At 39.6% G+C, this 27,860-nt stretch overlaps 1 protein-coding gene across 1 annotated transcript; it reads left to right on the top strand.

The window, feature by feature from the left end:
• The first annotated feature begins 359 nt into the window (after positions 1–359).
• On the top strand, positions 360–22,000 carry LOC133563326 (DEP domain-containing protein 7-like). The gene is made up of 12 exons (XM_061917399.1): positions 360–490; positions 4,838–5,023; positions 5,115–5,256; positions 5,331–5,426; positions 7,335–7,519; positions 10,023–10,203; positions 10,307–10,453; positions 10,537–10,682; positions 14,787–14,929; positions 18,658–18,783; positions 19,004–19,079; positions 21,471–22,000. The coding sequence occupies exons 1-12, from the start codon at positions 424–426 to the stop codon at positions 21,668–21,670; spliced, it is 1,695 nt and encodes a 564-aa protein (XP_061773383.1). The 5' UTR covers positions 360–423; the 3' UTR covers positions 21,671–22,000.
• Positions 22,001–27,860: the final 5,860 nt, after the last annotated feature.

The raw sequence follows: 27,860 nt of genomic DNA, 5'->3' as shown, positions 1-27,860 counted from the left end.
TTATTGTTGTTGTTTTTTATTATTATTATTATTATTATTATTGCTTTTTGGTGTACAAAGCAAATAAGGACTATTTCTTTTTTTTTTTTTAAATTGACGACGTAGCCAATGCAACCCATGCTAGAAGTAACATTTAGCCTACATATTAAGTACAGAATCGATAGCAATAATACTTCAAGTATTGGCCAAAATATATAAATAAATAGGAACGCCTCAAAATATAATAATTGTATGCCATATTGTAATGTTACAAACCAATGCAGGGAAGTTGAAGTTGTGGTTCGCTCACCGCCGGGGCTTTAGCGACACCTACTGGTCAACTTTATAACTGCTGCTTGCCTGGGCGAGTTTAATTGCTTCCTCTTTATCAGCTGTTCTTAAAGGAAGTGGTTTCCCTCCCCTTGTCCCAAGAAGTTTGGAAACATGGCCTCCATTAAAGAAAGAGCGGCGGCCTTGAATCTTGTGGAGAAACTGCAATTTCGACCTCTGGGTATTTCCAATTCATTATTTCCATGGATAACAAAACTTTCTGCTTTTGTCTGTGACTTGCCTTTTAAGCTACATTTGTAAACTACACTATTCTTAAAGATGTAAGGATATTTGGCTTTTGGTGGTGATATATATATATATATATATATATATATATATATATATATATATATATACATACATACATATTTAATCATTGGTGTGCCATTGGGGCCAGCAAGGCCTTCTGTGCTGGCCTAACATAACCATAAATCATGATCATTACCCATCCATCGATCCATTTTCTACTGCTTATTCCCTTTGGGGTTGCGGGTGGCGCTCGTGCCTATCTCAGCTACAATTGGGCAGAAGGCGGGGTACACCCCGGACAAGTCGCCATCTCATCACAGGGCCAACACAGATAGACAGACAACATTCACACTCACATTCACACACTAGGGCCAATTTAGTGTCGCTGTTGTAGGCACAATACCAATGTGAGCAGTTTGCAAAATGCGCAACCGCATTTTGCAAATTTGTATAATGCGCAATCTTTTTGCAAATTGCTTCCAGTTATATATTTGAATAATGTGTGGTGCACATGGTTCTCGCCCGGAAAAGGGTGGAGTGCCATCTCCGGGTTGGGGAAGAGACCCTGCCCCAAGTGGAGGAGTTCAAGTACCTAGGAGTCTTGTTCACGAGTGAGGGAAGAGTGGGTCATGAGATCGACAGGCGGATCGGTGCGGCGTCTTCAGTAATGCGGACGTTGTACCGATCCGTTGTGGTGAAGAAGGAGCTGAGCCGGAAGACAAAGCTCTCAATTTACCGGTCGATCTACGTTCCCATCCTCACCTATGGTCATGAGCTGTGGGTCATGACCGAAAGGATAAGATCACGGGTACAAGCGGCCGAAATGAGTTTCCTCCGCCGTGTGGCGGGGCTCTCCCTTAGAGATAGGGTGAGAAGCTCTGCCATCCGGGAGGAACTCAAAGTAAAGCCGCTGCTCCTTCACATCGAGAGGAGCCAGATGAGGTGGTTCGGGCATCTGGTCAGGATGCCACCCGAACGCCTCCCTAGGGAGGTGTTTAGGGCACGTCCAACCGGTAGGAGGCCACGGGGAAGACCGAGGACACGTTGGGAAGACTATGTCTCCCGGCTGGCCTGGGAACGCCTCGAGATACCCCGGGAAGAGTTAGACGAAGTGGCTGGGGAGAGGGAAGTCTGGGTTTCCCTGCTTAGGCTGTTGCCCCCGCGACCCGACCTCGGATAAGCGGAAGAAGATGGATGGATGGATGTGGTGCACATTTTGCAAATCAATGGGCGCAATTTGTATGATGCACAATTTGTGTAATGCAAAATCTTTTTGGCAATTTTGGAAATTGCTTCCAGCTATATATTGATTGTATTGGAAGTTCTGGCTACTAACCCTAACCCTAACCCTAACCCTTGATGCCATCTACGCAGTGTTGGGAGACTGTTTTGCTGTTCTTCTTCTATTCGATGCAGCTTTCTGTGCAGAATTCCGCAAATTCTTCTTCGGCCGTCTTCAAACCATCCATTTGCACGGTCGCGCCATTTTCAAACAAAATCTCGTCTTACGATATGCAAATTGGTTGCTCACAATGGAAATGACGTATAATTTGCAAAGTGCGCGAGATTGGTGAAATGCTTACAATATCGCCAATCAACCTATCCCCATGTGCATGTCTTTGGAAGTGGGAGGAAGCCGGAGTACCCGGAGGGAACCCACGCATTCACGTGGAGAATATGCAAACTCCACACAGAAAGATACCAAGCCTGGGATTGAACTTAGGACCTTCGTATTTTGAGGCAGATGCACTAACCGCTCTCCCACCGTGAAGCCCATGATCATTACCATGAATTGATTAACGTGGACCGCGACTTAAACAAGTTGAAAAACTTATTCGGGTGTTACCATTTAGTGGTCAATTGTAGAAAATATGTACTGAACTGTGCAATCTACTAATAAAAATGTCAATCAATCAATGAATCATAGTTAAAGATAAAATTATTTTTTTATTTACTTTCCCTAAATATCTAAAACTATTCATATTCTCTTCATGTCATATTATGCTAGTTCAAGTGCTGTTGGTTTTAGTTCGTATCCAATCAGAATTCAGCTAGCTTATGTTGCCATGCTGTACTAAATCTGCCAGAGGCCTTCAGAATCAACAATGCCGGCGTCTGTGCACTGTAAGTGAAGGGACACAGACAGGTGATTGACAGTTGCGATAGCCAACCAGATCACGAGTTGTTATAAGTAAGGCCTTCTAGCTGGCCTGACATTGAACGTAACATTTACGAGTCCTATGATTGGATACTCATCGGAACCGTTAGGGCAGGGGCGCTCACACTTTTTCTGCAGGTGAGCTACTTTTCAATTGACCAAGTCGAGGAGATCTACCTCATTCCTATTTATAATTTATATTTATTTATTTATGAAAAATAAATTTTTGTTAACAAGTTAATGGTGTTTAATGATAATACAAGCATGTTTAACACACATAGATTCCTTTCTTTCATGAAGACAAGAATATAAGTTGGTGTATTTGATTCTGATGACTTGCATTGATTGGAATTAGACAGTGGTGCTGATAACGTCCGCATTTTCAAATGGAGGAAAACAAAAGTCCTCCTTTCTGTCCAATACCACATGAAAGTGGTTGGATTTGGCATCTCATTTGTCCAACTTGCATACTCGTTTTTAAACACTCTGTTATGAGAGTAGCATATGTGTGTGGCCCTTTAATATCTAGCAGCAGGTGAGTGACGTCAGTGAGTGTGCGGGTGGGCAAGCAAGTGAGAAAGCGGTCGCTGAGGGCGGGGGAGAAATACATTGGCATCAAACTCCGTAGCTTGCTAGCTTGTGCACGCTAGCTTTCTGAGACTCTTATTTTGTTAGCACAGGCAGGATGAAACAGGTATTTTATGGTGAAGACAGGAACTGTGCAGTCGGTCTTTAGAGTTTTGACAGTAAGTACGGAGTCTCTAGAAATAAAATGTGTTTCTCTGCGTCCTCCCTGTTAGTGATTTTTTTCTTAAATATGAGCTCGAAGAAGCCAGCGTCATCTCACAAAATCCTCGGATGCCAGGAATGTCACACAACTGACGAAAGTGAAGTCTTGGTATGATTGATGATTGCTCATTTTTATGTATATTTTTTAATGCCTGGCTTGAGATCGACTGACACACCCTCCGAGATCGACCAGTCGATCGTGATCGACGTAATGCCCACCCCTGCGTTAGGGGATGAATTTGAGAACACATAGAGTTGATAGACAGTTGTGATAGCCAATCAGATTGCAAGTTGTTGACAATAACTGTTCTGTTCCAACTAAAAGTTGTAAACTCTTTTTATTAAAGTGTGTCATTTAGGTAACATTGTTACATTTTTTTTATTTTCGCCATCATGTGGTCAGGCCAGTTAATATATCTTAAAGAAGTGTGTACTTTGAATGAAACTTTATTGACCGGAAGTTGCATAAGCCAAGCAGAGAAATTTACGGTATATGTTTTTAATTGCTGATGCGTTTTAATTGATTTTAAAATGCGCCAGAAAATAACCTGGTTTGTATACTGTTAATGGGGTTCAATGCACAGTAGGGCGTAAATGTGTTCCTGTATAGTATTTCTCCTGCAATGATCATGTGGTGACACCAATTATGGTATTTTGAGAGGTAATCATTGATGTCGGACATCACTGAAGGCCTAGGTGGGAAACGCATGGCCCACCACGATATATATATATATATATATATATATATATATATATATATATATATATATATATATCCATCCATCCATCCATTTCCTACCGCTTATTCCCTTTTGGGGTCGCGGGGGGCGCTGGCGCCTATCTCAGCTACAATCTGGCGGAAGGCGGTGTACACCCTGGACAAGTCGCCACCTCATCGCAGGGCCAACGCAGATAGACAGACAACATTCACACTCACATTCACACACTAGGGCCAATTTAGTGTTGCCAATCAACCTATCCCCAGGTGCATGTCTTTGGAAGTGGGAGGAAGCCGGAGTACCCGGAGGGAACCCACGCATTCACGGGGAGAACATGCAAACTCCACACAGAAAGATCCCGAGCCTGGATTTGAACCCAGGACTGCAGGACCTTCGTATTGTGAGGCAGACGCACTAACCCCTCTGCCACCGTGAAGCCATATATATATATATATATATATATATGTATATATATATATATATATATATATACGTTGTGAATTTTGTAGTTTCTTCTTCTATAAACTCGATCTCAAAGCTAACTGTCCATACCTTTTTTGTAAGTATTTTATGTAAAATCCCATGCCAATGATGATGTTTTGATATATTTCAGTTCATGGGTTTACAGTGAAGCCAGTCCAGAATCTTCCGTCGGCAAGCAGCCTCATCTCCCATCTCAGGTCTTCTTTAAAAGTGAAGCGCCGAAGAGTCTACCTTAAATCTCACAATGACTGTTTTCTGGGCGCGGAGGCAGTGGATGTGGTGCTGGACTACATTACTACCGATAAGGCCTTTAACGGTGAGTATGCTGCACGTGTGTGTTTACCGAGCATATCAGTTATTCACAAGGTCAAGTAATCTTAGATTGTATTTTTTTTTTTTTATAAAAGGCGCGGCTGCATCCCGGGACAATGTGGTGAATGTGTGCCAGGCATTGCTAGACTGCAATGTGTTTGATGTGGTCGGGACTAAAGTTTTTGGCAAAGACAAGAAACGGGTTGAATTTCAGGACAGCAAGAGTGCTCTTTACAAGTCAGTCTGATGGATCCACAATAGAGAATTGGTGGACAGGGTATAATTTTATTTAACTTAAAAATGTCTCCCAGGTTTGGAAACGAAAACAGACCCTCAGTGGAAGACTTGGAGAAAGATGTGCTAGTAAACTGTATCCAGAAACTCTTTTGTAGTTCACCTTCAAACAGGTATGAAAAGAAGGTCGAGTTAACTTGTAATTAATCGAAAAAAATATATATATCCCATTTTTCATGTATGCAGATTAATCATGCATTTACAATAAAAGGCAGTGTGTGTTGCTATCAGGTCAGTGATCAGGTCAATGCATACATGAGGACACTAACTGGTGTGCTTGCTGGCTAATTTGTTGTCCAAACTAAAGCCTGACTGGACTTTTGATAGAACTTTTAGCAAGTTCTGAACAAATCAATGATGTGCTTTCAGGTAAAACATTTAAACATTTTTCCTGAATGGCGTGTGAGTGTGAATGTTGTCCGTCTATCTGTGTTGGCCCTGCGATAGGGTGGCGACTTGTCCAGGGTGTACCCCGCCTTCCGCCCGATTGTAGCTTACATAGGCGCCAGCGCCCCCCGCGACCCCAAAAGGGAATAAGCGGTAGAAAATTTCGATGGCTGGGGCAGTACTTTGGCTCCCGCACGCACTGGGAGACAAATATATTGTCCATACAAATCCACATACAGTACATACACATAAGTATACATACATATATACACACAGATGTATATTGATTCATTAATACATACATACGCGCACACATTGGTACTTACCCGCATACATATACACATACGCTCCTACATACACAAATACAGTACATACATACACACTCACGGTAAATACATCCACACACACTTTCACTGTGCAAACATACACATACTGTACATATACAAGCACATATGCATACATACACTCATGCATATAATCATGTTTCATCAAACATATTAATGTTGTTCCCCGAGAAGAAACTTGGTAACACACGGCACACTGACAGAGCTTAACCTCTTGTTACTATAACAATCTACAAGGTTAATACAGTTCGCTTCTCTTACTTCCCCTCCATGCATCTGGTTTCTTTTGTAATTGAAGTTATCATTACATGTATGTATTGTTGCATTTGAAACAATTGTATTGTTGACGATAAAGGTAATTATTATTAGTTATCAATAATGTTATTTCTACTGGTACTTGTATTGCTCCATTTGTAGTGTAATAATGTTCATTGTCATTTTTGTGTTATCTATATTAACTTCACTAACTGCTTCTTTGCTATTTCTTTTTACATCAATTTTGTACAAATTGTAGTTGCTGATGCTGTTTTGTTATTGTGGTTGTTATTATTATTCGTTCGTTGTTATTGTTGTCTCTCTGTCCTCCTCATGTCCCCGCAATTTCCCCCTCTTTCTTTCTTTTTTCTCTCTCTATCTCCTCCTGCTCCAGTCCGGCTGCGCCAAACATTAATATAAATTCATTTAATGAAGTCAGATACAAAGAAGGCAACAAGAGAAGCATCCCACACTTCTCTTTTGTAAAGTAAATCTGAACAGCAAATATGGGCATCTACATCAACAGTATGATTTGCCTGAGTGGCTGGACAGAACAAAGAAAACATACTAATAAAGCCCAACATTATCTTTTAAGGGCTTCACGGTGGCAGAGGGGTTAGTGCGTCTGCCTCACAATACAAAGTTCCTGCAGTCCTGGGTTCAAATCCAGGCTCGGGATCTTTCTGTGTGGAGTTTGCATGTTCTCCCCGTGAATGCGTGGGTTCCCTCCGGGTACTCCAACTTCCTCCCACTTCCAAAGACATGCACCTGGGGATAGGTTGATTGGCAACACTAAATTGGCCCTAGTGTGTGAATGTGAGTGTGAATGTTGTCTGTCTATCTGTGTTGGCCCTGCGATGAGGTGGCGACTTGTCCAGGGTGTACCCTGCCTTCCGCCCAAATGTAGCTGAGATAGGCGCCAGCGCACCCCGCGACCCCGAAAGGGAATAAGCGGTAGAAAATGGATGGATGGATTATCTTTTAAAGCAGAAGTTCTTTATTCATGCAGTGATTCTTTTGTTTTTGTTTTTGCAGGAATGCTGAACAATTATATTCCTCAGGGCCGCAATGTCTGATACCCACACCTGTCAAACTCACCCCGCTGTCCACAAAACTTTCCCACTTGGACAGTTCTGTCGGTGCCGATCTGGGGACGGTTGTGGAAAATCTGAATCTTAGTCCCAACAGAGGGCAGACACACACTGTGCTTCCACAGTCTTGTAAGAAGTTACATTTATTGCATTCAGAGGCAACTTTTCAGCGATTGATATTGTGGTATTATTTTCAAACTTTCAGGGATTATTAGCAAAAATTAATGAATTTGACTTAAAATCTCTAGGGGAGGTTGTTTTTTTCGTCAAGGCTCTCTTTTTAGCTTTAGCACCATATAATTTATTTTGTTCATTCCCATTTTATCAGCACATGCCGATAAGTAAAAGAGGCTACAAACTATGAAATTTGATTTGTTAGAACAGTTCTTCTCATGTATTTCTTCTCATTACCCCTGAGGGGAAATACATTTCTGAGACCCCGCCTGAATTGAATTACCTTAATTGCTAACTTGAATATACAGATTTATCCGTACAACCCACTGTGAGTTAGTCTTATGTTAATCACTTTATTTTCAAAGTAAATTAATGAGATTAGCTGCTGTATTGATGTTTTAAGTCAATTAGTCACATACATACAGTGTGATTCATAATACAAAAGAAAAAAATGAAAATATTTCACTGGGTTTTTTTCGTTTTTGTGTAGCAAAAACCGCAACATTGAACATGTTTTAACTTTAAACAATGGTCACTTAAAGGTTTGCAACAATATTGCTCATATGGTAGCTTATCAGAAGGGATGAATTGTGCATACTCTGAAACATTTCAAACTGTCTACAACAGTACATCAGTGTGAAGATTTCCTTTTAAAATAATTTCACATTCAACTTCAATGCAATGTGCTGCCAGATGCACAGAAAATGTCCAACAAAAAGTCGACTATGCTCGTATTTAGTGGCAGTAGTCAGCTCGTTTTGCACTACACGTCCTTTGAAAGCTTGGCTTCAAACTTGAGATTGCTCCTCTTAACCTTTGCGCGATGTTAAGCTGGGATCTGTACTTTGTTTTTGTTGCAGCTCATCACCGTAGGGAAAAAAAACATCTCAGAGTAGTAGAATGATATAAAATATTATTTTCTAATTTCCTATAATTATAGTCAATCCAAACAGCTACAGTATGTATGTTTTATCTTATTTACATGTTTTTGTATTCATGTTATCAACACTAGTTTTTCTTGCTATTGACAATTACATTTTTGTTTTTATTTCTCTCGCAAACTTCTCAATTTCTCCACCTCTGTTAGCTCTGGATACATGTGTTCCTGTGTACTTACTACTACTGCTAGAACAGGGTGCCTGCTTATTAGATTGAGCACTGCTACCACCTAGCTGCAGGCCTGCATATCACTCTAACATGAATACTAGAATACTACAAATAATGAACATCTCCTCTGCTACTCGCGTCCCCAAAAGGGGTCCATACCTATTTGAAAAACACTGGGTCAGTGTCAATAAATCTCATTCTGATGTATCTCTTTTGAGATATACAGTGGGGCAAAAAAGTATTTAGTCAGCCACCGATTGTGCAAGTTCTCCCACTTAAAATGATGACAGAGGTCTGTACTTTTCATCATAGGTACACTTCAACTGTGAGATACAGAATGTGAAAAAAAAAATCCAGGAATTCACATTGTAGAAATTCTTAAGAATGTATTTGTAATTTATGGTGGGAAATAAGTATTTGGTCAACCATTCAAAGCTCTCACTGATGGAAGGTTTTGGATCAAAATCCCACGATACATGGGCCAGTTCATTCTTTCCTTAACATGGATCAATCGTCCTGTCTCCTTAGCAGAAAAACAGCCCCAAAGCATGATGTTTCCACCCCCATGCTTCACAGTAGGTATGGTGTTCTTGGGATGCAACTCAGTATTCTTCTTCCTCCAAACACGACGAGTTGAGTTTATACCAAAAAGTTCTATTTTGGTTTCATCTGACCACATGACATTCTCCCAATCTTCTGCTGTATCATCCATGTATCCATTTTGGTATGAACTCAACTCGTCGTGTTTGGAGGAAGAAGAATACTGAGTTGCATCCCAAGAACACCATACCTACTGTGAAGCATGGGGGTGGAAACGTCATGCGTTGGGGCTGTTTTTCTGCTAAGGGAACAGGACGATTGATCCGTGTTAAGGAAAGAATGAATTGGGCCATGTATTGTGAGATTTTGAGCCAAAACCTCTTTCCATCAGTGAGAGCTTTGAATGGTTGACCAAATACTTATTTTCCACCATAATTTACAAATAAATTATTTAAAATTCCTACAATGTGAATTTCTGGATTTTTTTTTTTTCACATTCTGTCTCTCACAGTTGAAGTGTACCTATGATGAAAATTACAGACCTCTGTCATCCTTTTAAGTGGGAGAACTTGCACAATCGGTGGCTGACTAAATACTTTTTTGCCCCACTGTATATGTCTGGTTCTGTCTCTCCCTCTGTGTCTCTAACGCTGCACGCTTTTCACAAAAGTTCCCCTCCTGGATAGTCCTGTCTGTGCCAGTTGAGAGAGGGATATTTGTAATTGATTCCCACTTCCTACTTTTGAAACGTATAAAAATGTTCCTCCTTATATAAACAGCACTTATATTTCACTGTGCGTCATTTTTCTAGTAATAGATGAGGTGTGGCAAGAGCAAACCCTCTGCAGACTGTTGAATGTGGTGGATCTGCCTGTATTGGAGAGAGTGCTTCAGTACACTCCATCTCAGCCAATGACTCCCAGTAACCCTGACCTGATCTACACCAGCAACCACATTGACAGACAGATTCTAAAGGCCTTCAGGGACTCTCAGTATGTTTTTTTATATCAATCACCATGAGACAACAGAATTACCGGTATGTTTGTATTTGTCATTTTACATTTAACGTCCATGTCATGTTCTGTCAACTTGCAGACATGATGAATGGCTTTGTGCAGCCCTGGACTGTCTGGACTTCCTTCCAGACGAGCCAGTAGTAAAGCTGAGCCGGGAGCTGCCTTTCTCGTTCCCTCAGGAGCAGCAGAGCACTGAGCAAGTGGAAGCTGATGGCGACACTCCAGGGAAGTAGTAGCACAAGCAGCAAATGGCCGCATGAAGTTTGCTGATGATATTTCCATGAATCATGTTCAATGTCTCCTTTCAGGAAGTAAATGTCTCTCCCAATCATGCACAGCTCAGTGTAAGTTGTTGTATCAGACACTGGCGGAACACTACAGCAACACAGAATGTAGACCCCCGCTACTTCCTGAGCAAATGGCTGATGTCTACACAGAAATTACTGAGATGATTGGTAGGAACTCAGACTTTATTGAGAAAGAAAAACCTATTCGGTGCCTGATTTCCTAAAAATGTGCGTGTACTAAAACAAGTGCAAGCTTGATAGCACACACAAAGCTGATCATCTAAACATGTGCAGAGTGGATTGTGTCTGTTAACTGAGCAGAATAAGGTGTGCAATCCATTTTTCCTCTTGGTCTTGATTAGTTTGCAGAATATATGAGGAATAGCTAAACGCCCTCAATACTCGAAGGGGTGGAGGGAAAGCAAATATTCAGCACGCGCATTGTGATTTATCAACACTCATCACCGTTTTGCAATAACTTTTGTTTCATTTGGCACCTGTGAAAAGTAAGTGCAAACTGACACAGTTCCACAAACAGCAGCAAGAAAGAGAGCTCGCACTGTCCTCGAGTCGGAAAGACTGACAAGAAAGTGTATGTGTGCGTGTGCGCGTGTATTTCTATCCTCCTTAAACCTCAAGGAAAAGTACCTTCCATATGAGGACCGGTGAACAAGTTAGGACATAAATCATGGTCCCTACACGGAAAACTATTGCATCTAATAGAGAATGTCTCATTTGCACCCCTAATGGTGAAATCTATACACATTAGAGTGGTCCCAAAAAGGAGGGATTTTTTCAAATTGGCTGTGTGTCGCTTTTAAAGTGCTCCCACTTTGGTCAACACATGTAATAAGAGTGTGTAAGAAATTTAAATTAATTTGGCCAAAATTAATAAGACTAATTAAATATATATGTATATCGAGACATACTGTAATAACTTGAAGTAAGGACGATTAAAAAACAATTACAAAAAAATATATATAACTTAAACCTTTTTTGTATTTGCATAGTATGTATATACTGTAATATTAATGTTTTGAATACAAACCCCGTTTCCATATGAGTTGGGAAATTGTGCTAGGTGTAAATATAAATGGAATACATTGATATACAAATCCTTTTCAACCCATATTCAATAGAATGCACTACAAAGACAAAATATTTTATTTTCAAACTCATAATTTTTTTTTTTTTTTTTTTTTTTTTTGCAAATACTAATTAACTTAGAATTTCATGGCTGCAACACATGCCAAAGTTGTTGGGTAGTGGAGGGATGGTTTCCTGCTGGCTCCGCTATGAACGGGACTCTCGCTGCTGTGTTGGATCCGCTTTGGACTGGACTCTCGCGACTGTGTTGGATCCATTGTGGATTGAACTTTCACAGTATCATGTTAGACCCGCTCGACATCCATTGCTTTCCTCCTCTCCAAGGTTCTCATAGTCATCATTGTCACCGACGTCCCACTGGGTCATTATTGTCACCGATGTCCCACTGGGTGTGAGTTTTCTTTGCCCTTATGTGGGCCTACCGAGGATGTCGTAGTGGTTTGTGCAGCCCTTTGAGACACTAGTGATTTAGGGCTATATAAGTAAACATTGATTGATTGATTGATGTTCATCACTGTGTTACATCACCTTTTCTTTTAACAACACTCAATAAACGTTTGGGAACTGAAGAAACTAATTGTTGAAGCTTTGAAAGTGGAATTCTTTCCCATTCTTGTTTTATGTAGAGCTTCAGTCGTTCAACAGTCCGGGGTCTCCGCTGTCGTATTTTACGCTTCATAATGCGCCACACATTTTCTATGGGAGACAGGTCTGGACTGCAGGCGGGCCAGGAAAGTACACGCACTCTTTTTATACGAAGCCACGCTGTTGTAACACTTGTCTGGACTTGTCAGATTATCCAGATTCTCTAAACTTTTTGATGATTTTATGGACCGTAGATGGTAAAATCCCTAAATTCCTTTCAATAGCTCGTTGAGAAATGTTGTTATGAAACTGTTCGACAATTTGCTTACAAATTGGTGACCCTCGCCCCATCCTTGTTTGTGAATTACTTAGCATTTCATGGAAACTGTTTTTATACCCAATCATGGCGCCCAACTGTTCCCAATTAGCCTGCACACCTGTGGGATGTTCCATATAAGTGTTTGATGAGCATTCCTCAACTTTATCAGTATTTATTGCCATCTTTCCCAACTTCTTTGTCACGTGTTGCTGGCATGAAATTCTAAAGTTAATTATTAATTGCAAAAAAAAAAATGTTAATCAGTTTGAACATCAAATATGTTGTCTTTGTAGGATACTCAACTGAATATGGGTTGAACATGATTTGCAAATTATTGTACTCCATTTATATTTACGTCTAACACAATTTCCCAACTCATATGGAAACGGGGTTTGTATGAATCTTTATATAATCTAGAAGAGGTGGTCCTAAAGAGGTAGGCATTTTTCAGAGGTCTCTAGAGGTATTACACACACACACACACACACACACAGGTGTGTGTGTCTGTCAACCTATTTGCATGATCTGTCATAAATAAATAAAAAGTATTAGACATATCGTCTGTAGAGCAACATCCTTTTATAATTTTACAGCCACAAGCTGAGTGAGTTGAGCCAAGTTCTGATTAAAACCTATTCAGTTGATGCGTTTTGGTGTCTCCTGGAGTTTTTTTTTTTTTTCAAAGGCGTTTAGAATATACTGTATATTAGATAGATAGATAGTACCTTATTGATTCCTTCAGGAGAGTTCCTTCAGGAAAATTAAAATTCCAGCAGCAGTGTACAGAGTTGAGATCAATTTAAAGAAAAAAGTAAAAAGTAAATAATGGGGGTTTAAAAGGAAACAAAATAGAGAAATATTACAAAAAGAATAAAAACAATGGGAATAAAAATATAACAGTAAAATAAGAATATAACAAGACAAAGTAGGCAGTAGTGACCATGTTATGAAAACGTATTGCACTGTTAATGTTTTGCATCCCCTGTCATCCTAATACCCCCCGCCCCCCATCCCAGAGAGGAGTTGTACAGTCTAATGGCGTGTGGGACAAAGGAGTTCTTGAGTCTATTAGTCCTGCACTTGGGATGAAGCAGTCTAGCACTGAACAGGCTCCTCTGGCTACTGATAACGCTATGCAGAGGGTGACTGGCATCATCCAGGATGCTCACTAGTTTGTCCACAGTCCTCTTCTCTGCCACCGTCACCAGTGAGTCCAGTTTCATTCCGATTGTAGAACCGGCCCGCCTGATCAGTTTCTCAAGTCTGGAGCTGTCCTTCTTAGATGTACTGCCCCCCCAGCACACTACCATGTAGAACAGAACACTGGCAACCACAGACTGGTAGTACATCCACAGGAGTTTTCTACAAATGTTGAAGGAGTGCAGTCTCCTGAGGAAGTACAGCCTGCTCTGGCCTTTCTTGTACTGGTGGTCCGTGTTAACAGTCCAGTCCAGCTTATTGTCCACCCAAACCCCGAGGTACTTGAATGAGTCCACGGTCTGTACCTCAACTCCCTCGATCACAATAGGTTGTGACCGTGGACTCGACCTCCCAAAGTCAATGACCAGCTCCTTGGTCTTTGACGGATTGAGCTGCAAGACGTTCGTGTGGCACCACACAACAAAGTCCCTCACCAGGTTCCGAAACTCCTCCTCTCTAAGAAGATATATTATTAAATATATTATTAATATATTTTCTAAAACAACTTCTTAAAGTATGCATTTTGTGTGTCTTGAGCACAGTAAGTGCGGCCTTTTTGCAGCACACAAAATAACCGGGTGTCATAGTGGATGCACCGTACTGCTTCTAATATGCCCTTAAAAATTGGTACATGCTGACTGCTGCTTGTTTGATAGCAAAACGCCGCAGGTAGGAATGTGATACCATGAATGTGCAGCAAATGATTGTGTTTCAATGGTGAAAGCTGCGTAGTACGCCCAATATACTCATTTAAATTAAGCGTTATGCACTAGTTATTTATGCACTTGTAATGTTGGCTGATTGCATGCAACACGGCCAAAAAATTGTTATATGTTGCACACACTGTTTAGCACATGGTATTTAGATCTTAGTAAATTGGGCCCCTTTTTGTTCTTACTACTGTTAAATGTATTTATTCGTTCCATTTTGACAGTATTGTACTGCATGCAATTGAATATATTTAAAACCGTACTAGCGATTAATGAGCCTTTATTTTTCCTTCTTGAAACCAAGTCCCTCGTTCCTTTGTTTTTTTTCTTGTCAATCTTGCCCATTCCTAGTGAACGCAAAATTGGTCACCGCGCTTGAAGCTCTCCAGCTGTGCCTGAAGCTGCTACCACATAACTGCAGAGAGGAGCTGCGTCGGCTTCTTCATTTCATGACAGTAGCTGCTGAAGCACAACACATCAAGCTGGAGACGGAGGTGCGTTTGGTATTGATGATTGTGTGTGTGATTTGCGCCAAGGATTTAAAAAAAAAAATGAAATACATTTTAATATTGGTTTATTTTATATGTTAAAAGTATATATTGTAATGTGACATATTTTCATTATGATTAAAAATGTTTAACATTCCTCGTAAGTGAAAATTGCTAAATCTGCACATTTCCTGATCGAATACAGGGCAGAAACCTAAGCTTTGAGTTCAATACACACTTACTTACAAACACTGTACAGAGCATACATCTGAAGAGATTTACTCTATGAGAGCAATGCGCTGAATGCTGGGGGCGCATGGCTGTTTGAGTTTGTCAGTATGCTGCATTATAAAGTTGGCAGGAAAAATTAGATCATGACTTAAAGTAGTCAATGTAAATGTAACTTTTTGAATAAATTTATTGAAATGGTTTCACACACCGGTCGATCTACGTTCCAATCCTCACCTATGGTCATGAGCTTTGGGTTATGACCGAAAGGACAAGATCACGGGTACAAGCGGCCGAAATGAGTTTCCTCCGCCGTATGGCGGGGCTCTCACTTAGAGATAGGGTGAGAAGCTCTGCCATCCGGGAGGAACTCAAAGTAAAGCCGCTGCTCCTCCACATCGAGAGGAGCCAGATGAGGTGGCTCGGGCATCTGGTCAGGATGCTACCCGAACGCCTCCCTAGGGAGGTGTTTAGGGCACGTCCAATCGGTAGGAGGCCACGGTGAAGACCCAGGACATGTTGGGAAGACTATGTCTCCCGGCTGGCCTGGGAACACCTCGGGATCCCCCGGGAAGAGCTAAGCGAAGTGGCTGGGGAGAGGGAAGTCTGGGCTTCCCTGCTTAGGCTGCTGCCCCCGTGACCCAACCTCGGATAAGCGCAAGATGATGGATGGATGGATGGATGTGTTTCACACAATTATACAATGTCTGGTCTTTTTAAAATTGCCTCTTTTTTAAAAAAACTATAATTCCATTCAATGTCATTTATATAAAAAGTAAGAATGACAGCAAAAACATTTTCAAATACTTCCTATCTCTGCATACCTTTATGCATACGTATACAAAAAATCATACTCATCCTAATTGTACAGCATATCATACTCATTATTTCATGATTTAAGTAGAGATGGTGTGCTTAAAAGGGAACTGCACTTTTTTTTATTTTGCCTATCCTTCACGATCATTATGAAAGACATGACTATGAATGTTATTTTTTTTAATGCATTCTTAATGATAAACAAATGTGATCAAAAAGTCTGCCTACAATGGAGCCTACTGGGAGCCATTCATTTCTGCCTATAGAACCCCTACATCCAAACACCTCCTTTGAGGTTTTATATACATGATGTAAGTATATATGTAATAGTAACCAGCACATTTTTAATAACATTTAACATTTACGTATTTTGATCATATTAAATATATGCGGCGCATAAATTAAAAAAAAGGCATCACGTTTGCATTTTTTTTTCCTTCATCACTGATTAATAATCACTGCAGACTTCATGAGAGCCAACAAATATGATAAAACATTTACTGTACAATGTCTACTGAAATTTGGATGTCAACTGATAGGATGTTGGTATATTCCTGTCAAAATGAAAAATGTCTCTTAATCCTTGCAAAAACGGGGTCAGAGAGACAAGCGCTTTTTGTGACGTTCTCGCCAGTTCCAGGTCCTAAATGGATGTCAGTGTCCCAACTTGTCAGATTGTATACTCAGCCAAGTACTTTTCAGGTGAGATGCATGATTTACGATCAACAATAAACTTCCAGGGAAGCGAGGAAACAGCAAACCACACGATGATGTAAACATAGCGACACACGGTAGTGATCACGGCATCCCCATGAATAGTTTGTCTGCATTAGCGCTTATAATAACAATATCACTAATACTTGGTTGATGTTCAAATCACAAAATGTAAATGGAGTATTGCTGGCGCTTTTTGAATGGTTATCTGATTTTTTGGGGCGCATTAGAGGACTTCCCATTGGCTCTGCTGTAAGTAGACTTTAATTTACGTTTTTGTCTATTTACAATGCATTAAAAAAATCCATCCATCATCATGTCTTTAATAATGATAGTGAATGATAGGCAAAATTAAAAAAAAAAGTGCAGTTCCCCTTTAAGTGTAACATATTTTATTCTTGCTAATTGGACAGAGAAATCATAAAGTGAAGCATGCAGTTTCTCATCCTTACCATGAAGAGATGGGCTGGCAGGTGCTTGTTTCTACCGTCTTTTCTTAAACTGAGGCACAACCCTCTGGTGGCTGGAAAGTTCAAAACAAGACTACACACTGCAAAAACAGATACTTAAAACAAGCCTAAGTTTTTTCAAAAAGAGACATTTTTTCTAGCCTCAAAAAAACGTGCTTTCCTAGAATTCTTGAAACTAGATTTTACTTTTGACTTGAAGAATTAAATGAGTCCTAAAATAAGAAACCAGGCCTGACTTAGACTTAGATTTATTTTGTCATTCAAATTTGAACTTTACAGTACAGATAGTTGCAGCTGTAAAAAAAACAAAAATAAATGCACTGCTTTGTACTATAGTCTGATTATGACCTTTACATTTCCCCAAAGCGATAGGATCTTGGGCCTTAACAGTTTAAAATTAATTTATAACAATTAGTTAAGAAATTACCATTATACCAACTATCCATCCATCCATTTTCTACCGCTTATTCCCTTTTGGGGTCGCGGGGGGCGCTGGCGCCTATCTCAGCTACAATCGGGCGGAAGGCGGTGTACACCCTGGACAAGTCGCCACCTCATCGCAGGGCCAACACAGATAGACAGACAAATGTGAATTATACCAACTAGTTGTTGGGAAAACATGTCTGTTATAAAGGTATTAAACGCAACCATATTAAGATGATGGATGGATATTAAGTTCCATCCATCCATCCATCATCTTCCGCTTATCCGAGGTCGGGTCGCGGGGGCAACAGCCTAAGCAGGGAAACCCAGACTTCCCTTTCCCCAGCCACTTCGTCTAGCTCTTCCCGGGGGATCCCGAGGCGTTCCCAGGCCAGCCGGGAGACAGTCTTCCCAACGTGTTCTGGGTCTTCCCCGTGGAGTCCTACCGGTTGGATGTGCCCGAACACCTCCCCGGGTGGCATCCTGACCAGATGCCCGAACCACCTCATCTGGCTCCTCTCGATGTGGAGGAGCAGCGGCTTTACTTTGAGTTCCTCCCGGATGGCAGAGCTTCTCACCCTATCTCTAAGGGAGAGCCCCGCCACACGGCGGAGGAAACTCATTTCGGCCGCTTGTACCCGTGATCTTATCCTTTCAGTCATGACCCAAAGCTCATGACCATAGGTGAGGATGGGAACGTAGATCGACCAGTAAATTGAGAGCTTTGCCTTCCGGCTCAGCTCCTTCTTCACCACAATGGATCGGTACAACGTACCATATTAAGTTGTTATTCTTCAAATTTAAGGAAGATTCGCTATAAGTTGGAGAGCCTCATATTTTGTCCTCATTTTAAGCAGGAATTCAGTATAGGTTACATCACTTTTTTTTTTAATTTCATATCTGCCCGATAAATCTACACATGTTTTTCTGTCATTTTTCCTGTAAATGTTCTGCTTATTGCACTTTTTTGTACGCACCTTTTGCTGTATATTAACCTTTCATGTTGTATGTAAAACACGTTATCCCTGATCCGTCTTTTTTGTTCTTTGTATTCAACATGAACAAATATGTTAAAACATGTAGGTCGAGAATCGACTTGTAGTGAAGACATCGTTTTCCAGGGCCATCCTGAACTGCAAGGCACTATCCAAGGAGAGAGAGGATCTGATGCTGGTATTCATGCTCAGCAACAAAAAGGACATATTTAAGGTAGAGAACGCCTGCAGAATACTTCAATGCTTTTTTAACAAGCGTTTCTACAATTTCATGCAAAATCACTTTTTTTTTTTAAATATTGTTCAGTAATCATACATATTTTACATTTGTGTCAGGATGTTACTGAAGAAGGTTTGGCATTGAACGGTCAAATCATGTCTAATTGCATCATTATTGCTAAAGCCTTTATACACGTTTGTTCTTTTTGTGCCAGATACCAGGAACTCTGCACAAAGGAGTGAGTGCTAAGCTGGCTGACCTCGTTCGTGAGAAACCACCCGCTGTTGCTGGTGAATGTCTGTTTTATAACTAGGAAAATCACTAAAAATAAAATAGATTAAATACTGTAGGACACCTGTGTCAAACTTAAGGCCAGGGAGCCCTGGGAATAATATACTGCACGTCAAAGTACTTTATATCTTTTCTTACTAGATGTATTTATTATTTCCATTTTGACAGAAAAAAAATACATGTACTACATGAAACTGCATATATTTTGAACTGTATTATCTAAAATGCAACAAATATCATACATTACAAACAATTTTTGTTCAAATAAATATTTAAAAATCTGCTTAACTCATGGTTTTAAAGCAACATGTCCATTAAATTGTACACTAAAAATGAAAACACATTTTTATGGTAAAAACTGTTAACTTAGTCGGCAAAAAAAAAACGTGGTACCATTTTTTTTCTTTCTTTTACAGTAAACACCATAAAAAAATAACCAGATTTTACCGATAAAAACGGTGGTATTGTTTTTGCATTAACAGCAATACACCATAAAAAAACAACCACTGATTTTTACCGTAAAACAAAAAAAAAACAATGGTACCATTAATCCATTTACAGTAAATAAAAAAACAAGAACCATAGATTTTACCATTAAAAAAAACAGCAATGTCGTTTTTCATTTGCAGTAATACGCAAGAAAAAAACAAACGCAGATTTATCCGAAAAAAACAGTGGTACTATTTTTCCATTTATAGTAATACACCGTAAAAACACAAACTACAGAATTTACTGTAAAAACAGTGGACTATTTTTCCATTTACAGTAATAAACGATTACTAACAAGCCTAGATTTTACCGTAAAAAACAGTAATACCATTTTTCTGTTTACAGTAATACACCGTAAAAACAAGAACTGTAGATTTTGCTGTAAAAACAGTGGTACCGTTTTTCCATCTATAGTAATATGCCGTAAAACCAGGGGTCCCCAAACTTTTTGACCCGGGGCCCGTATTGGGTTAGAATAATTTGGCCTGGGGCCGGGCTGTATGTATGTATGTATGTGTGTGTGTGTATATATATATATATATATATATATATATATATATATATATCTATCTGGGGTGTGGGGAAAAAATCGATTCAAATCGAATACGTTGTGCAATTCAGAATCGATTCTCTTTTTTTTTTTCAAAATTGATTTTTGGGGGGGATTTTTTTTATTTTTATCAATCCAACAAACCACTACACAGCAATACCATAACAATGCAATCCATTCCAAAACCAAATCTGACCCAGCAACACTCAGAACTGCAATAAACAGAGCAATTGAGAGGAGACACAAACACGACACAGAACAAACCAAAAGTAGTCAAACTAAAATGAATAGTTTAAACAACAGTATCAATATTAGTTATAATTTCAGCGTAGCAGTGATTAAAAATCCCTCACTGACATTATCATTAGACATTTATAAAAAATAAAAAAAAACAGAACAATAGTGTCACAGTGGCTTGTACTTGCATTGCATCTCATAAGTTTGACAACACATTGTGTCCAATGTTTTCACAAAAATAAAATAAGTCATATTTTTGGTTCGTTTAATAGTTAAAACAAATTTACATTATTGCAATCAGTTGCTAAAATAGTGTCCTTTACAATTATAAAAGCTTTTAAAAAAAAATCTACTACTCTGCTAGCATGTCAGCAGACTGGGGTAGATCCTGCTGAAATCTATGCTGCTATAATATTTATTTATATATATATATATATATATATATCACGTCATCGATTGTAAATTGCATTTTTAGACAATGTGATTTGCCTGAGCGGCTAGGAGACAGAGTAACAAGCAACAAGCGGTAGAAAATGGATTAGAAAGGATAGATTAAAAAAGAAACAATTAATTTAAAAAAAAAAAAATATATATATATATATATATATATATATATATAAATTGTTTTTTAACTTAGGACTTCCCGCGGGCCAGATCTCGAACGCTGGTGGGCCAAATGCGGGCCGTAGTTTGGGGACCACGGCGTAAAATCATCGTCATTTTATCATAAGATGATGCCAACTGAGCAGCCAGTTGTTGTTTTGTTTTTTTAACCGTATACGTGTAGAAGTGTAATGATATCATGAGGCAAACCCTCATACATTTATATTCACGTGTTATTCACATTAACAAACGGCTCTTTAAGGGCAGCCATGACTGTGATGTGGCCCTCAATGACAAAAGAGTTTGACTACTCTGCTATAAGATCTCAAATATGTCGAAAAAGTTTGGTCCCTTACTGGTCAGGACTATACAGTACCTCCGGAAATTCTCAATTCCTTCACTCCAATGTTATTTACCTAGTGTTACTTTAATTCCCCGCATTTGGAGAAAGGCAAGTTTGAAACGATGAGTACAGGTTTTGTTCCTAATGTTCAGTTTTGTTGTTCTTTAGATTGCCCGGTTTCTAGTGGGACTTCTACCGAAACTACCAATAACACAACAAAACAAGAACTTTGGACTTTGCTCCACAGCATTCATCTGGATACAAAGATCTCAGCCAAGGAAAGAAAGCGCCTACTCAGACAGTTTTATCAAGCCCACCCAGAAATATTTAATAAGTATTTTGGTGAATCTGCTGTTAATGTGCTGTAGCTTTGCACATTAGTGGCTTGTTTTTTTTTTTCATATCAATCTTTTTTTTTTTTTAAGTGCTGATTAGCTTGCAGCCCGTGTCCAATCTGTGGCCCAGGGTACATTATATATCGTTTTTCAGCCTTTTTGAAAAAGAAATGAAAAAAATAGATACACATATTAAAGTGGCCTCTCATATCCTTACATTTTTCAGTATACAGTAAAAAAAAGTTTGGACATCTCTTACCAATAGAAACCACCATAAATAAAATTGTGAATATTTTTGTCTTTGTTTACATGTACACTTTAGTGTTTGATTTGGAAATTCATCTAAATAAACAAATATATATTAATGACGTTGCATTTGTTATACTCCTGGTTGAGGTTATGGTTTAATGGTCTAGTTATTTCAACCATGCATACATGGCTATTTTTAAGTAGTGTTACCTCAACTTAGGAGCTTTATTGGTTTTGTGAGGGAGATTGTAACGCAAAACATTTGCATCTCAGGTTAACATCACCCATTGAAAATAATCCAAATCAGCTCAATTAAAGTTTCGTTGGACCCCAAAACTGCACAATTTTAACATGTCACCTGCCTTTTAAAAATAAAACTAACTTTTATACAAGACTAGTTCAGTACAACTACAGTAGTTTTATGAAGTAATGCAATAATGTACAATATAAACCTTAGAGAGTGGACTTCCATCTACTTGCAGCTGCCTTTCCAACAAATACACCAGCAGCAGCTTCTCAATATTTTTGATCAATAACATTTTAACATTTTAGGCTAGTGTTAGACACCTCCTGCTTCAGTATGGTGCAGAATAGCAGTAATATGCTCATTTTGCTTGACCAACTCATGATTTTGATTATTTCCTTTTTTAATCGAATGATTAAGTGATTTTCATTTACTACTTCTTCTCAGCATTGTTTTTAACATTCACTTCCTTCAATCAATCAAAGTTTATTTATATATAAGTGTCTCAAAGCCCCTGGGCGACTGGTGCAAAGGACGTCGAGTAGATCTAGTTGATAGTGTGAGAGTCCAGTCCATAGTGGGGCCAACAGGGGATCACCTTGTGTGGAGACAGGTCAGCAGCACAGAGACGTCCCCAACTGATGCACAGATGAGTGGTCCACCCCGGGTCCCGACTTTGAACAGCGAGCGCTTCATCTGTGGTCACCTGATAATCTCCCCAGGCAGGAGAGGGGGGCAGAGCAGAAAAGAAACGGCAGATCAACTGGTCTAAAAAGGTGGTCTATTTAAAGGCTAGCGTATACAAATGAGTTTTAAGATGGGACCTAAATGCTTCTACAGAGGTAGCATCTCTAACTGTTACCGGGAGGGCATTCCAGAGCACTGCAGCCCGAATAAAAAAAACTCTATAGCTATAAACTAATGCTAGTGAGTAAAACCGTATGTTTTGGGTGGATTTAAAAGGGTTTACTGTGGCATTTGCTGCACCGACTGGCGGGGTTGTAACTTAAAACATAACAAATTGCAGAGAGACAGCTCTTATCTCAAAGCCCTCTTACCCATCCATCCATCCATTTTCTACCGCTTATTCCCTTTCGGGGTCGCGGGGGGCACTGGCGCCTATCTCAGCTACAATCGGGCGGAAGGCAGGGTACACCCTGGACAAGTCGCCACCTCATCGCACCATGAATTGATTAACGTGGACCCCGACTTAAACAAGTTTAAAAACGTATTCAGGTGTTACCATTTAGTGGTCAATTGTAGAGACTATGTACTGTAATGTGCAATCTACGAATAAAAGTCTCAATCAATCAATGGTTACTGTTTTTACATTTCAACTGTCCAAAGAGAAGTAGGAAAAAGCACAGCCTATTAAATCCCACTCATTGACCATGTCAGAGAAATTACTTAGGTGATTATATCCTGTGTTCATATTTGTACTTTGAAACAAAAATGGCTTGTAGCTTTTACACAGGGATGGGTGGTAACGAGCTTCAAGTAGCAATGCTAAGTAGCTCAACAACAGTTTTCAGTAGCGTGGCGGTAGCGATTCCTGCAGCTTAGCTATTTTAGACACATGGAGCGACGTAGCGTCCATAATAGCTAGATAAAATGGACTGAAAATCCATCTCATGCATTGCCGCTTATCAGAATCAGAAATCCTTTAATAGTCCATCCCCATCCATTTCTACCCCTTGTTCCCCTCGGGGTCGCGGGGAGGCACCAGAGCCTATCTCAGCTACGATCGGGTGGAAAGTGGGGGGGTACACTCTGGACAAGTCTACTTTAATAATCATCGAGGGGAAATTAATATTTTCAGCACAATCCCATTCAAGAACATTACAGGGAGACAGAACAGGATCGCTGACTGGTCTGGAAACTTCCGGTTCCCCTTACAAAAAAAGGGACTTTCTGTTCTGGGCTTCACGGTGGCAGAGGGGTTAGTGCGTCTGCCTCACAATACGAAGTTCCTGCAGTCCTGGGTTCAAATCCAGGCTCGGGATCTTTCTGTGTGGAGTTTGCATGTTCTCCCCGTGAATGCGTGGGTTCCCTCCGGGTACTCCGGCTTCCTCCCACTTCCAAAGACATGCACCTGGGGATAGGTTGATTGGCAACACTAAATTGGCCCTAGTGTGTGAATGTGAGTGTGAATGTTGTCTGTCTATCTGTGTTGGCCCTGCGATGAGGTGGCGACTTGTCCAGGGTGTACCTTGCCTTCCGCCCGATTGTAGCTGAGATAGGCGCCAGCGCCCCCCGCGACCCCGAAAGGGAATAAGCGGTAAAAAATGGATGGATGGACTTTCTGTTGAAAGTTTTTTATAATGTGCTGAAAAGTCCCCATTCCAAAAGAACATATACAGTCGGGGTCAAAAGTTTACATGCACTTGTAAAGAACATAATGTCATGGTAGTCTTGAGTTTCCAATCATTTCTACAACTATTACTTTTTTGTGATGGAGTGATTTGAGCACAGTGATTTGTGTTGGTCACAAAAAACATTCATGAAGTTTGTTTCTTTTATGAATGTATTATGGGTCTACTGAAAATGTGACCAAATCTGCTGATTGGTCACATTTTCAGTACTTTTATGACATATGGGTCTACTAAAAATGTGACCAAATCTGCAGATTTGGTCACATTTTCAATAGACTCATTATAAATTTATAAAAGAACCCAACTTCGTGAATGCTTCAAATGGATGGATGGGATGGATAACTGGTCTTAACGAAATTGACAAGATCTTGGGTTTGGGGGAACTTGCTTGTTGTGTGGTTGTTGCTAGACACAAGAAGGAGTGCCACGTGCCTGGCGACCCTTACAGTCGAGGAAGGGAAGATATCCACGTATTCGGAATTATGACAACAGGACATCTGCTGATTACAGTAAGCGTTGCTCTGGTTTGTCGACAAATTGGAAGTTGCGGGCAGTCTTCTAAGTACACCAAAGCTGCCACGAAAGATTGGAGGACACGGGAAGAACTGTGGACACTCTTGTGATTTGGATAACATCCGGCTGTCTGCCCCACAGGATGACTTTGAGTTTGATGACCAGTCATAGACAATTTAAAGTGAAAAGCTTGATTTATTTTCACAAAACATTCTAACTTGGATTGTTTGCCTAGCTTCGAGACTCTCCCTAAGGACAGTGCGGCGAAGGCACAACAAACTCCCTTCTTGTCTATCATGGGCACTCACTTATTGTTGTTGACTTTGGACGGACTATCGGCTGCACGACACCAAGGCCGAGGAACAGAGACACGCTGCAGGCTTACACACACAAAAATATACGCCACACACACATAACCCACCCCCATTCAACTCCCTTGATGCGAATCCCTTAGGGGTGATGGATGGCTGGGCAGCACCTGAAGAGCTGCAGCCCGCCAATGTGGCTGCCACTCCCTCCCCTTGGTTGCAAGTCTCGAGATGTATGTATGTTGTAATATGTACAGTATATGTACTTTGCTATGAAGGTTTTTTTCCCGCTGCAGACTGGGCCCCCACAGGGGCCAGTGTAGATTGTATATTTTTTACTCATCCTTCACCAGCGTTTACCTTTTTCCCATCTTTTACGGGGGTTCCTTGTGGCAACCCATCTGCGTTCCTGTTCTGTAACCCCGTACACTGTTTGTTTGTCTAATCTTGAACGGGTTTGTGCTGAATACAAAGTTTTGTTGTACTTGTACAATGAAAATAAAAACCTACCTACGAAGCTTGCTACAATTTTGTGGGGATAGCTTCACTTGTAGCATGGCTACATTTAGCTTAGCTTTTACTACATTTTCCAAGTCCCTTGCCCCGTTACTGGTTTTACAGTAACATAAAATAATACAGCTATAAGACTTGACAACCATATTTGGTAACTGTTATATCTTACTAATGAATGCACTGCATAGGAATTGTTCTTAGTTTTCACCTTGTAGCGCACACACACACACCCTCGTCACTGCCGTTGTGTCCTTGGGCAAGACACTTTACCCACCTGCTCCCAGTGCCACCCACGCAGATTTAAATGTAACTTAGATATTGAGTCACGAGAGAGATATAGCCATATATAAATATAATTTACTTCACATCACTTTGCACACACAAGACTTGGCACAATCTTCTTTTAATGCCAACTGACAAAGGCCAATAGAGGGCGCACTCGTTGCCTATCTCTTATTAGTATAATTATCTCTCAAGGGAGACAATAGTAATGTATACATATTACATACATAAGTTGGCTAATAAAAGATTATCTACAATACAACAGTAACAAATGCAGAATGTAATGGTACATAAATGATAAAAAAAAAGTGTAAACCGTGAGTACAGGAGTAAAATTAACAGCACTTAAAACATAAATTTTTCTTGTGACTTTTCAGTTAATTGCACAGCCACACATCAATAGTAATTAATTTTTATACATATCTATAATTGTAATATATTTTTCAAGTCGATAGTAGAGTGTCCGCCCTGATGTTGGTAGGTTGTGAGACTATGAAAATCGGGCCCATTGCCTCCCTGCTTGGCACTCAGCATCAAGGGTTGGAATTGGAGGTAAAATCACCGAAAATGATTGTCTGTGACAATCATTGGTACTGTAACTTTATATTACATACCCAATTCTTCCCAAAATTCAATAAATACAATTGAATATTATTAATGGAACATACCCTTCAAATTATTTTTTGAAACTTAAATGGAGGTTGATGGCTGTTATGTCTGTGGAGCTGGAGAGGATGTCAATCATCTGTCTATGGAATGTGAGTGTACATGTGTTTTGGGAGGAGATATCAGAGTTTGACTGAGAGACAAGGGTGTGGTGATGACCCCATTCTCGATAGAAAAGATCAAATTTGGTCTTTTTATAAATGACTGTAACATAGAAATGTCTGTCAACATTATCATGCTCAAGTCAAAAAAAAATTGACATAAATTTGGATTTATGAAAGTAAGGCCTACATTTTCTAATAGGCTCCAGCAACCCCCCGTAACCCCAAAAGGGACAAGCGGTAGAAAAATGGATGGATGGATGGTTTACAATTATCAATCAAATCTTGGAAAATGATTAAGAGTACAAAAGCCCTTAAATCGATATCTCTGTTAAAAACATCTAAAGTGATCTCAGTAGCCCTTTTTGTCTTTTTCACATTTTTTTATTATTATTATTAATTAATATCTAATACCCTATCTGTACTTGCTTTTGTTTTCTTCCCTTATTTTGGAAAGTGCCTTGACTTTTGTGCGAATTATAAATGTATGTTTGTTGTTCAATAAAAAAACAAACAATTATATACACATACATATACATATATATATATATATATATATATATATATATACATACACATACATACAGATACATATATATACATATATATATATATATATATATATATATATATATATATATATACAAACCCCGTTTCCATATGAGTTGGGAAATTGTGTTAGATGTAAATATAAATGGAATGCATTGATTTACAAATTCTTTTCCACCCATATTCAGTTGAATGCACTACAAAGACAAGATATTTGATGTTCAAACTCATGAACTTTTTTTTTTTTTTGCAAATAATAATTAACTTAGAATTTCATGGCTGCAACACGTGCCAAAGTAGTTGGGAAAGGGCATGTTCACCACTGTGTAACATCACATTTTCTTTTAACAACACTCAATAAACGTTTGGGAACTGAAGAAACTAATTGTTGAAGCTTTGAAAGTGAAATTCTTTACCATTATTGCT

Source organism: Nerophis ophidion, linkage group LG12, assembly GCF_033978795.1.
Source record: "Nerophis ophidion isolate RoL-2023_Sa linkage group LG12, RoL_Noph_v1.0, whole genome shotgun sequence".
NCBI lineage: Eukaryota > Metazoa > Chordata > Actinopteri > Syngnathiformes > Syngnathidae > Nerophis > Nerophis ophidion.
The sequence above is the reverse complement of the archived record's forward strand: the minus strand, read 5'-3'. Positions and strand labels throughout refer to the sequence as shown.

Bases quoted from the DNA above. Each gene is read 5' to 3' on its own strand.
- LOC133563326 (XM_061917399.1), top strand. From the start codon at position 424: ATGGCCTCCATTAAAGAAAGAGCGGCGGCCTTGAATCTTGTGGAGAAA. The intron at 491-4,837 runs GTATTTCCAATT...GATATATTTCAG, and splicing joins ACTGCAATTTCGACCTCTGG to TTCATGGGTTTACAGTGAAG. The intron at 18,784-19,003 runs GTAGAGAACGCC...TTTTTGTGCCAG, and splicing joins ACAAAAAGGACATATTTAAG to ATACCAGGAACTCTGCACAA.